Genomic DNA, 13402 nt, shown 5'->3' with positions numbered 1-13402 from the left:
GGTGTGAGTGTGTGTGTAAATGGTTGTTTGTCCTGTTTGTCTCTCTGTGTTGCCCTGCGACAGACTGGCGACCTGTCCAGGGTCTACCCTGCCTCTCGCCCAGTGAACGTTGGAGATAGGCACCAGCACCCCCCGCGACCCCATGAGGGATAAAGCGGTTTAGAAAATGGATGGATGGATGGATGGTTTAAAGGACCACTGAGGCCATGTAAACGGCACTGAATATCCTTAATTTGTTATTTTAAGTTTTATAAATCCTAAGCACTTTTTGTCAGTGTGTCCACTCCAGTAATAGTAATATTTGTTTCCATGGCAATACCTCCAAAAGTCGTTTCAATAAATGCAGCTATGTATGAATTCAGTTTCTTTCAGTTATGTGTCAATTGAAGACACTATCCAGATCATACACAGGCAGTCAGCCACTGGTAATGGCTGCATTTTTTTCTAACAGTGTTCAGTGAAAATATCCCAATGCATCACGATACATCGCAATAATTTATAATATATGATGCAATCATGATGCATCGTGATTTGAATCGAATCGTAACTTCTTTGGCAACACCCACCCATACTTCAGGCTATCCAAAAGTGTCTGTATGAATATCATTTTAGTTCCTTTTAAAGGCCCCAAAAGTAAATATACTTTTAATTACCTCTGGGTACCTTGTAAATACTTGGGAAATAACCTAAAATAACCTCTAAGTTCCTTTTAGGTACCAGCATGTGCTCCGTATACAACCCATAAGTACCTTGTTAATACTTCGAGGTATTGTGCACAGTACTTTGTATTTACCTCGTTAATACCCTTTACAGGGGAAGTCCCCTTGTAAAAACAGTTTATACCCTATAAGTACCTCTGAAATACCCCAAAAGTACTTCACCAGGAAAACTTCACATGTTCTCCTAATGGAGGGTTGAGCCTTCCTGTTCCAGAGGGTCCAGAGTTTATCTGTCTCAGTTTTTCAGAACCATGAAGTGTTTTTATCTTGTCGTTAACAGAATAACCGGCTCAGGGCAAGGTGGGTAAATCTCACTCTGCTTCCTTGTTTTCAGGAGTTTCATCTTGAATATGACAAACTAGAAGAGCGGCCCCACGTTCCCTCAACTTTCAACTACAATCCTGCCCAGCAGGCCTTCTGATTGGCTCTCCCTCCTTCCTGACTGCCTGCCATTGGCCCTCCTGGCTCATCAGTCCCCACCCGAGGTTTCCCCTCCTCTGCACACTCAAATGAATCTGGCCTGTAAGGATTCAGGACGGTGCCCACGTCTCTGACAGACTTCATCATTTTTAACGTTTTCTCTTTTATGTTTGCCCCTTTTACCTCATTTTTTTTATTTTTATTTTATTCCCGCTTCTTCTCCATGTCTTGTTTTGGTCTGATGAGTGAAACAAACAGAGAGCTGTTAATAGCTGTCCATCTGGTCGCCTGATTCCTCCTTTTAATCACTCAAAAAAAAAACCCGACTGTTGTTTTCTAACGAAGCTTTTATGAAGAAACAGATTTTAACAGAGAAAACTGGGTTTACTCACCCGTCAGGACTCTGTTGTGGAGGAGAAGCTGAGAATATTTTACATTTTTACCAGAATTACAGATCAGGACACACATCACCACCCAGTGGGCAATCAGGGGACAGAATGCAATGTACATTGTAGCACTATTTCATAATAAAAGAGAAAAAATATATATTTTTTCTGTTTTCTTGATGTTATGTAGTGACCTCAGAAACGCCACTTGAACTGGAACGGGTCCAGTTTGTGTTTCCTGAAGCGCGTTCTTTGGCAAACACAAGTCATTTACATCCTGTAGGAGAAACCTGGTCTTAAGATTCATTTTTTATTGTCAACAAATCACAAGTGACAACCTAAAGGTGTTTTAAAAATCGTCAAATTGGGGAAAAAAAATGTCTTCATACAGATGTGGATATTTTAAAGCTGCTCTTTGTTGTAAATACGTTTTTTTTTTTTTTTGTTTTTTTTTATACAGCAGGTCTAAAAAAAAACTAGAACAGAAACTGTTAAAGGAATATTTAATTAAGTAAAGCTAAAAAAAAATAAGCAACATTCAATAAAAATAAGAAAATTGATCATGAGGTAATTACTGATTTTCTTTTTCTAAGAGAAAAACATAAATATTTTTTTAATACATTTAATAGTTACATGTAAAACTAAAGTCTCACAACTAATTTACAGGCGTATCAGTGCCATTATTTATATATATATATATATATATATATATATATATATATATATATATATATATATTGACTTGGAATTCCTAGAAATAAAGAAATAAATAGTAAAACGCATCAGGAGGCTTTTGACTCATTTTCAGATATTTCTGTGGAGAAGTAGTGAGCATTCAGTATCTTACCCTCAGCGGATGACTCCCAGAAACTAAAGCTAGTGGCCAGTTTTAGCATTGTTAAACGTCTATGTGGAAATTAGTTTTCATCAGCGTTTTAACGACCTGCTTGTTTATGTCAAAGCGTGTGGTTCTTTGAAAAGATCCGATTTCAAAACGGTTATTGAAGCAAACAAAGAGGAGGCGTGTATAAATCGTGCTCAGCTGGACTGCTGTAATTTTACGTATCTTAAGGCGTTCTGTTTTATAGTAAGCATCTCAGAATCAAAACCGTTTTGTGATGGGACAACAAGCGGCCGGGTTTTCAGTTCAGTTAAGCCAACGTTTCTAATTAATGTTTGTAATGTAGCATATTTGAGTTATTTGACACAGGACAGATGTTAGCTTCTCATAACCAGTGGTTCTCAAATGTTTTCTGTCGCACCTCCCTTTGAAGATTACCCAGAATCCTTCATATTAACATATTAATGGGTTAATTTATAACATAAATGTTTCTACATTGCCACACTTTTTAACTACATTAATTTTAAGTAGTTATGAACCTCATATGTCAAAAATAATATGAAGCCATTAATCTGAAAGACAAACTTCATTTACATTAAGCTTTGTCCTTTTTTAGGAGTTTATTAATAACATTCATCATACTACTGACCGCAGGTACAAACCAAACACCAGGGGGCGCTGTTGTCACATCTCGAATAATTTAGAAGGCCTGTATTTTCTGGAGGCTGTTCTTGCGCCCGCCTGCAACACCTTCAGCACTTTGAATGTCTTGTTACTGAAAAGTGCTTCATAAATAAACGTACCAACCTTAAAAGCTTGTTTGAGAAGCACTGGTCTACACGTTCTGCCCCTGCGTGCTTTCTCCAGGTTCTCGCTTACAGACTAATGTTCCTTCACGGTATGTCAGCCAGATAAGCACCAGTAGTGACCCTGGAGGAATAAGTAAATAAATGATTGGCTGGATGCTCTCCTAACAGAACCGCATTTACCCCACGCCTCGGTTACTATTTTTGTTTTTTGGTGTTTGACTTTAAAACCGTGGACTTGTGCCAATAGCTGCTGTTTTTTTCTTTCTTTATTATCAAAATGGGCCAAAACTCGACAAAGACACCTTTAAAATTTGAGTCTGGGTTAATTTTTATAATAAAATCTGGACAAAGCTGATTTTAGAAAATGTAAGAGAAGTGCAGAAGTTTGAAACCTACTTTTAAATGTGTGATTTTTGGTCTCAAACATTATGTTTGTGCATTTGTTGACAGTAAGAAACCACATTAAACCTCTTGGTCCCGTTTATTTAAATACCTTTAAAGGAAGCACTTAGGTCAGGGGAAATCTGGACTAAAATTAAAACTGACAGCCAGTCTTCAGGTCACTATCAGCTCTGCCCCTTTCCTTTTAATTTTTCCTATTTTATCCAAGCACCAGCTCAGTTTTAAGTCTTTTTTCCCCCCATTCCCCCTCAGTCCTCATGTTTTAATCCCTGCTACATTCATCAACCTTCTTCTCCCTAGAAACTACTCTGACTTGTTGGTTTTCTTGCTGAAATGCGGATGCTCCTGATTCCGAGCTGAGCCCGTTAGTTGATTTTAACGTGAGCAGAGAAATCAGGAGGAAGCGGCTCTCGTGGCTCAGCAGATTGATGCCTGGCGGCATCTTTAACGTCTGTTTTATTGGTTTGGGACCATTTAAGCTGAAAGAACTTTGTGATTTTTACCTTTTTTAGAGCAGCTTTAAAAAGTCAAGAGGTGCTAATTTCGATGGCTTTATCGTTGTGGAGTCCGAGAAGCTGCTTCCGCCCGTCCGCCTGCCATCCTGCTCAGCTAATTTACAGCTGGCTGTAATTAGTGGATGGGAATAAAAGTGAACTCTGCAAGAAAACCAAACATGCTTTCCTTCCTGAAGAAAAGCTTTTCTTTAAGCGTCTTTAAAACACGATCCGTTCTCTTTTTACGTTCAGTTACATCCAAACACCCCCAGGAGGCGCCACTGTGCTGTTATGTGTATGTATGTGAACTTATACACCTAGCATCAAGGCAGCAGAGCAAACGAAACGTCCCCAAACACGAGGAGATCCGGCCTCTGAATGATGCAATACGAGACTTCCTGTTACGTCGACCGCCATCACAGCAGCTTGTTTCTGGCCAAGCAACAAGCCAAGGACACGCCCACGGAGCCGTGTGACCTGTCTGAGATTTGATTGGAGGACTTAGCCGTTGGCTGTTTTATCAAATATGGCAGCTAGTGTTTTAATAGGAAAAAAAAAAGAATAAAATAAATATTCTGGTAATGAAACTGAGCGAGGAGTCCAGAGTGTTTATTTCTGCGGGAAAAAGGAGTTGTTTGTACATTGTGATTTTTTTTTCTTTCTTTTTCAGGCAGTTTGCGGACATTTTGCTTTTGTTTGTTCACCACCTTCATTTTCAGGCTATCCGTTTGTGTTTATTTTGGTTTTTCATGCAGCTGATCCTATGGCTTCCAGATCTATACCAATGTTTCATTGTTTATCTCACAACCTGGAATTAAAATGGATTTTTTGGGAGATTGAATTGGACTAATGGGGACATAACAGAAGAATTCAGGGTGTATAACTCTTCTCACACACACGCAGTATTTCATGAAGCCTTTTGCAGCAATTCCAGCTGTAAGCGGCTTTAGATCAGGCTCTACGAGCTCGCTACATCTGACCTCCAGGATTTTTGTCCATTCCTTGAGGTTAAAGTGACCCGGCTCCTTCATGTTGGTTCGTTTTTGCTTCTTATGACCCCGTCTACCAGATTCATAATGTGTAGCAATCTAGTTCTGCACATCATAGACCTGGTTCTGCTCCGTTTGAATCCGTTTGGGGACAGGAGGAACATTCAGAAGAACTCTGAGCTGATTGGGCCAAGCGACCCAAAGGTTGGTTTTAGCCAATCACGGTCTCAAATTAAAACAAAAGCATCAGACATCATGAGAAACCACAACAAGGTTAAGCTAATCAAGGCACTTCTTGCTGTTGTATCAAAAATTTAATTTAGGATTCTCCCAAAACAGGCGTGATGGCAGCAGCTACGTCCTCCTGTGTTGGTCCGGCTGTGGGCTCAACCGCTCTTGCTTTCATCGCACCGGTATATCCCGCCTCAAACGCTTAGATTGCACACAGGAGTACTTAATTTCACTAATTATGTGACTTTTGAAGGTAACTGGTGGCACCGGAACTTTTTAAGGGCTTCATCGACACAAATGCACATGCCTGTTGGCATTATATATAAATATATATAATTTTTTCTCATTCCACATCCCAAACTTAAGGAAATTTTGTGTATATCCATCACATAAGATAATAAATAAAAAAAACAATATTTTAATAGCTGGTTGGAATGTCACAAATGGGTAAAAAGCCTTGGTTGATAGAGTAGGGGGAAACTTTTGCTGGAGATTGGAACAAGGGGCAACATTATTTATTTATTTTAAACAAAATGTCTCTGAAACTTTCCACATTTGATTTGTTTCAGTTTCTCTAAACTTACACTGAGTGTTTAGGATGGATGTACATGCTTCAAAAGATGGATTTACCTGTGATGGTTTAAACAGCTCTTCCTCAGCAGCTCTCTGGGTTTTATTTGCTTTTTCAGTCAGGGGATTTTTTTTGTACCTTCTTCAAGCATAAAAAGGCCTGGTTTCTGGGAATAAAAACCAGAAAAATGGCTGGAACAGGAGGTTAGTAAAGTATTGCATGTAAGCTTTTTACCCTGAACTATTAATATTCAACCCCAGAAATGGAGGCCTTTCTGTGTCTATAGATGCTCTAAATTTAACATGTTTGGTTTCTTTAGTCTTCTGGTGACTCTGAGTTTCAGTGTTATTGTACCATAGCTCTAAATTCAGTTAGTTTCTCTTTAAATGGATCAGGATCAATTGATTTGACAGCTTATCTAAGTATCAGCAGCTCTTTAGTATTGTTTTTAAGTAAAGCATCCTGACCTTGTGCGATGACAGTGTTTGTCCACAGGAGGGCAGCATAACCCTAAACGAAGATACCAGATCGTCTCTAAAAGGTTAAAACTTTTATAAAGCTGCAGGTTTGTAATAGCAGAGCTCTCTCTGGTTGAATTAGCTGCACAATATTTTTTATCCACTTAATTTACTTATTTTCTGAAGATGGAGGTTTGATGAATGAAGAAGGAGGCTTTAGTGATCAAGGATTTAAACAAAAACAAGGGACTTAAAATCTCAAATATATTGGAGCAAAATTCATAATGTTTGTTTGTCTCGGTGTCTCCGCCCAGTTGGGACATACCTGGAAAACCTTTAAAGGGTCATTCCCCTAGAATCCTTTTGATATATCCTTATTTTATTTTTCATTTGACGCCTGAAGCTTCATAAATAGAGCTGAGCTGTAAGTTTTTAGCAGACTCTCTCGGTGTTTACATCTACCTGTCCCCACCTGTAGATGGTCCCCGTTTATCTCGTTTTTAAGTTTTTCTCTCTCAGTCCAGTCAGATCACCTCCATTCATTCCTCATCACCTCTCCAGGTATACAGGTCAGGTTTTACTCTGCTGGAGTTCTCCGCTCTTTCAGTCTGGTGTTGTCATCTGGGTCAGGATCATCAGTGAACAACTTGGGGAGAGAATAATGAACGGTAGAAAAACACGACTCAGACTGTGAGCCTTAAATATTTAATGGAGCAGATTTTATAGCAGCTGCAGACCGGGACAGAGATTAAAACTGCCTGTTAAATGAAATCTTAAAAGCAACCTGCCGTCAGATTTATTCAGGTGTGACGATGAGATGCTGATCATTTATTTAATCAGACCTGTTTCTTTAGCCTCGTTCCTCCAACACGTGAGGATGTAAATATAATTTGCAATTATATAACTAACAAAACTGCAGCAGAGTGAGAGTGGGAGTGGGCGAATGAAGCAAATTAAAACTTCTCTTTAGTTAATTAGCTCATTTCTTTTCTTATTGAAGCAGGAACACAACCACAGATATCATTAACTTATGCAACGTGACTCAGTTTTCACTGCAGAGAAACGAGACATCGATCTTTGGATGCTGGTGAAATAATTTGTTCTGTCTGTGTTAAATATTTTCATAAACCATTTCGACGTCCATCCATTGTCTGTCCCCTGGAGCAAGGCACGCTTCATCCTAGCTTCTCGCCACCCTGCAGAGGAACGTAATCTCAGCTGTTTGCATCAGAGATCTCGTTGCTTCGCTCATGTTCAATATTTCATGACCATAGCTGAGGGTTAGCCACACCAATAAATCAGGAGCTTTGATTTTAGCTCGGATCTTTCTTCACCACCTCAGACCGGAGCAAAATTTCCACAACTAAGTCTCCAATTCCTCCATTCATCTCCTGGTTCAGCCTACCATCACTAGAAAACGCAACGCCAAGATACTTTAAGCCCTCCTGTCTGCGACAAAAACAGATCCTGGGAGGTCGTGGGTTGAAGATGCTAACAGAAGCACATCTTTTACAAAAAGCAAAGACTGGTCATCCTGGAACAAAGCCAGGCGAATCAGTTGGAGCCTCCTCTCCCTGTCATAATCAACATCATCATAATAATCTATTTTAAATGGCACAATGGCATTCTACATCAGTTGAATCAGCAGCCGTCACCAGATTGCATCAGAACAGACTCACGTGTAGGAACCTGGAGCTAAGAATGTTGCAGCGTTTCTGGATCATGAAGAAGCTCTTGTTCATCCATCCATGTTGGAGTCATGAAGGGTTGCTGGTTCCTATCTCCAGCTCGCAATGGGTGAGAGGCGGGGTTCACCCTGGACAGGTCGACAGTTTATCGCAAAGCAATTTAGAGACACCAATTAACCTAACAGTCGTGTTTTTGGACTGTGGGAGGAAGCCGGAGTACCCGGAGAGAACCCACGCATGCACAGGGAGAACATGCAAACTCCACGCAGAAAGACTTGAACCCAGGACCTTCTTGCTGCAAGGAAACAGTGCTACCCACTGTGCAGCCCAGCTCCAGTTCAGTTCAATCCATTTCAATTTTATTTCTATAGCTCCAATTAACATGTCATCATCAAGTCTCTTTCCAAAGTCAGCTTCCATCAGATCCTCCAGGTTGGTGAGAAAGTTTCCTCTCTAAGGAAACCCAGCAGGTTGCATCAAGTCTCTCCAAGCAGCATTCACTCCTCCTGAAAGAGCGTAGAGCCACAGTGGACAGTCGTCTGCATTGTTGATGGCTTTGCAGCAATCCCTCATACTGAGCATGCATGAAGCGACAGTGGAGAGGAAAACTCCCCTTTAACAGGGAGGAGAACCTCCAACAGAACCAGAACCAGGCTCAGTGTGAACGCTCATCTGCCTCGACCCACTGGGGCTTAGAGAAGACAGAGCAGAGACACAGAAAGCTCAGAAGCTCACATTGACCCAGGAGTACTTTCTATGTTAGAGAAGACAGAGCAGAGACACAGAAAGCTCAGAAGCTCACATTGACCCAGGAGTACTTTCTATGTTAGATGGTGATAGAGGATGATCTGCCTCCCCTGATGATGTCACAGCTAACAGAAGGCCAGACCAGGTGTACCTTCTATGAAGAGAAAAGTGACAGAGAACAAAATGTTAAAAGCTGAAATAACAACAAACAATGCAGATTGGAGAGCAGTAGGAGAACTCAGCAGAGTGAGAGAATTAGACCCTGATGTCCTCCAGCAGCCTTCCACAGGTCGTTGTTAAAGCTGTTCCACGTAGCCTGATAACTAAAGGATGTGACTCCCATTCTACTACAGCATCAAGGTGCCACCAGTGCAGAGCTTGTTTAATTATGGCAGCACGTGGGTACACGCCACCAGAGGTGAAGACTTGTGGACAAGAAAGAAAAAAAACCTCTGGAACAGATTTAGAAGGAAGTTCAATGATGGACTGCAGATAACTGGAGCAAAGTTCTTTTCTCTGATGAATCCTCCTTGTGTGGAAAATCTGAGTCGGCACAAGAACTTCAGCATGGATCGAGAAGTGCTTAACAACATTCTCAGAGAACAACTCAAGTTGAGTTTTGGTCAGGACCAAGTTTTAACTTGAACCTGTAGTAATTTCTGCAAAATCAGCTGGAGAAACAAACTCCTGGTTTCTTCAGGGTTGATGAGCTGCACAAAGGCCCAGTTGATAGGCAGAAAGACGGGCCTGGGTTCAAATCCCGATCTAGGATCTTTATGTGTGAAGCTTGCATGTTCTCTCTGTCCTCAGACGCGTTCTCACTGTGATGGACTGGAAACCTGTCCAGGGTGGACGCAGCGACCGTGGGGACAGATAATGGATGGATACATCAGGGTTGGCCCAGAAGCTGATATCCAGCATGTAAAGGACAGAACAATACAGAACTTATGAGGAACAGGATCAAACGCTGGAAATATTTGACTCACCACAGAAATCTGATTTGTCTGTAATCTATAAAAAACATTGGGAGGAAAATCTGCCACTGCTGAAACTTTTGGCCTTGACTGTATTCCATTAAAACGTCCGAGGTCAAAGGATGTTCCATTTATGCGTAAGAAGCTTAAAAGTCTTTATCCTGCCGTTAAAAATCAAGATGCCGCCACCAGTCTGCAGGCTGAAGCCGTATTAAACTGCTGCATCATTCTGACGGCGCTTTCAGGGACGCAGCCATTGCCTCCAGCATGATGGATTTTTCCAGGCTGTCGGTCCCCGTTGATGGAGGGATTTTCAGCCAAATGTTTCCTCTGCAGCGGCGCCTTGCTGCACGGCTGCCTCTGTTTTCACTGCAACAGAAGGAGCAAATATTGTGGCTATCTCGCGCGCTTTCGTTTGTCTTTACTTCCCAGAGTTAAAGTTGAGGTGTCTGGTTTAAACTGTCCGACGGTTCATCCTCATTCTGCTGTTTGTCCGCTTCGTGGTGCGCAGACATGTGGCCATGTCCACCCGCTCCGATTCCCGTTATTATTTGTAATCTTTTGATCTCCAGAGATGACGATAATCCCGCCACATGCCTCCCTGATTACCAGCGCTGAGGCTTCACTCGGCAGCTTTTTCAGAGCTCTGCGTTTTTTTTTGCAGCAGGCCGAGACGCAGAGAGACGGCCTGCAGAGGTGAAGGGATGATTCAGATGGTTTTGCTCTGTAGGAGCAGGGAGCCGATGTAGCTTTCTGTTTACAATCACGGTCTGAGTCTGCTGTGTCCACCTCCAGTCCTCCCTAGCTCCTATAGAGAGCTACAAGAGTTCTGCAACACATCTGGATCAGATGGATGTCTCGTTACCAGAGCTGAATGACTTGCTGATGAGGGAACTCAGCCAATTTATTCAGGTGTGTTTGAGAAGGTATAAATATAAAAGCTGTAGAACAGTAGCTCTGTAGGACCGGACTTGTTCCCCCTAGGTTGCTATCACCAGGCTGTTTCCCCCTTTGCCTCCAGAACTGTCTTCATTCCTTTGGGAGATCATACAACAAGCTTCTGGACATTCTTCTATCATGTGGACTGTGAGGGACCGAGCCGGTCAAGCGTGAGGACACAGTTGTAACTTTCAAAAAAATGGGTTTTATTTCCCCAAAGTAACAAAAATTCCAAACAATAACTATAGGGCCCTTAAAAGAGGTCAAATAAAGAAGCTAACTCAAGCCAAAAATATCAAAGTTAAACATAACAAAAACCTCAAACTAACTGCTCAAACAAACAAACTGACCTGACATACAACAAACAAAGGGGGCTTAAATACTGGCTGATCAGACCAGACTGACACACTGAGGAAGAGGGAAAGGGAACATCTACGCAACAACAAAGATAACAAAACACAGTTGGTTCAAGGATTAATCTTAAATGACTAATAACTAAAAATTAACAAAATAAACAAATCGCAAAAGAAAGATTATGCCACAGAATTAAAATAAGGACTCCATGGTCTTCTCCCCCCTAGTGGAACTCCAGATGGTACCACCCAATCAGTGAGTCAATCAGGGATTGGAGTGTGCCAGCCAGAGTCCTCTGCTTCAGCCCAGTTGGAGGCACTCCCCACAACACCAAAAAAAACAAACAAACAGATAAGCATGTAACAAAATTAAATATACAAAAGTTAACCAAATGTGCGCGCTACAATTGGAACTAATGTACTTTAATATTGTCACACTAAAAACCAAACAAATCAATGTATTTATACTTCAGTATGTGAAAAGTTAAAGTGAAAAAGTGGTTTGTGAGGTTACCGACTGTGTGGCTGCAGGTGTGGCCATCACATGGACGTTACATCATGATGTCAGTGCAGGAGGTTTCTCTGCTGCGCGACCACGATGAGAACGTCTCGTTGCAGCAGATCCCAAACATGGAGAACGGGGAACTAAGCAGTTTGGGATTATCTGAGCCACGTTGTCCTGCTAGAAGATGTGCCTTCCAACACCTTGGTCACGTAACTCAGGAGGGCCTAAACGATGGAAGAAGAACAATGTCTCCCCCATCACTACATCACCACCACCCTGCCCCTCTGGTTTGATTTTATCAGGAAGTAAGAGTTCCGAACTTTGCAAGAACTTCATACCGACCTGCTGAAAGTCGGCTCGGACCAAAACAAGACAAACTTCTTGAATCAGCGTCCGTCTCTGCTGCTCATACACGTCAAAAGGAGTCGGAGGAGGATTATCGGATCCGGACGTTTTCCACCTTCGTCTCAGGCAGAGGCAGAACTCTCTGCAGTAATAATGTCAAACTACGTTCTTCTACAGTTCTTTTAGAGGTTTCCCTGCTCAAAGCTGAATCCATCCATCCATTTTCTCACACGTCTGTCCATGTTGGAGTCATGAAGGGTGCTGGTTCCTATCTCCAGCGTTCACTGGGTGAGAGGCGGGGTTCACCCTGGACAGGTAGACAGTTTATCGCAGGGCAACACAGAGACAGACAGGACAAACATCCACTCACATCTAAGGAAAATTTGGAGAGACCAATTAACCTAACAGTCATGTTTTTGGATTGTGGGAGGAAGCCGGAGTACCCGGAGAGAACCCACACATGCACAGAGAGAACATGCAAAGACCCAGGGCAAGGGTAGGACTTGAACCCAGGACCTTCTTGCTGCAAGGCAGCAGCAAGGGCTGCCCACTGCTTCACTGTGCAGCCATCAAAGCTGAATAAAACGGACAAATTACAGCGTGTGCGTATCGCCAGGATCTGCACAGACATGGGAATGATCCGGTCAGTTGACTCAGGTGTGTTGAAGACTTGATGGCCTGGAGTCGCTCACCAGCCTCAGTCCATATATTCATGAATGGATTTTACTCGACAATCCTCTCAAGGCTGCGTTTTTTTTTATGCCTTTTCCTACCTCACTTTTTCCCTCCACTCAACTTTCTATTAATAAAAGATTCAACTTTTTTGCAATATTCCAATTTTCTTTGAATTATCTGTAAGTTGGAATCATAAAAATTACAACAAATAACAGCTTGAAATATTTCACATTGTGTAATAAATATATGCATTACTGTATGTGTTTAACTTTATGAAATGAGGGGAAAGATCTGAATATTTTCAGCTGTATCTATTCTGGTCTGGGAAAAGGACTCCAGGAGAAGCCGGAAGGAGGAATTTCTGGGTTACTTCACCTCATTTATGCTCCTTAAATCATGTGGAAACATTTTGGGTAACTATGCTTTTCTCTTAACTGCATCTCGGGTTAAATCACAATTTAAATCATCAGTTTTAGTTGCGGATGTTTATCTTTTCTTGCTTATCTTTATCAAATAGTTTAATGGATTATAATGTTCCATCATGTGTGTCATGGAAAGACATTTTTGGATTTACTTCCAAAAGCATACATTTCTTTTCAGCTTGTCTGTCCAGATCTGTTTAAAATGATTGAACCAGCTTGAAGTTTTGGTTTATTTGTGTGTTTTTGCCTCTGATCCTCTCTTTTATGTCCTTATTTTCATCACTTCTCCTATCTCATAACTATTTTTGCTTGCTTCTCTGGGATTAAGACAGCAGGATGTCGTCTAAACACCTTCAGGTGTGAATGTTTTACTACCGGCTCGCGTCTCACCGGAGGATGCGATGAGGTCTGGTTGTTTTAGAGAAAGCGGACAT

At 41.6% G+C, this 13402-nt stretch overlaps 1 protein-coding gene across 1 annotated transcript in view; it reads left to right on the top strand.

Moving 5' to 3' along the window:
• Nucleotides 1-1891, top strand: part of LOC105930455 (CCR4-NOT transcription complex subunit 2) — a 45455-nt gene extending 43564 nt beyond the window's left edge. The window contains exon 16 of the mRNA XM_036148831.1: nucleotides 1054-1891. Coding sequence (XP_036004724.1) covers nucleotides 1054-1140 — 87 coding nt within the window. The 3' untranslated portion in view covers nucleotides 1141-1891. The remainder of the gene's footprint in view (nucleotides 1-1053) is intronic.
• The last annotated feature ends 11511 nt before the right edge of the window (nucleotides 1892-13402 follow it).

This window comes from Fundulus heteroclitus, chromosome 17, assembly GCF_011125445.2.
Source record: "Fundulus heteroclitus isolate FHET01 chromosome 17, MU-UCD_Fhet_4.1, whole genome shotgun sequence".
In the NCBI taxonomy this organism is placed as follows: domain Eukaryota; kingdom Metazoa; phylum Chordata; class Actinopteri; order Cyprinodontiformes; family Fundulidae; genus Fundulus; species Fundulus heteroclitus.
This window is presented reverse-complemented; position numbering and strand designations above follow the sequence as displayed.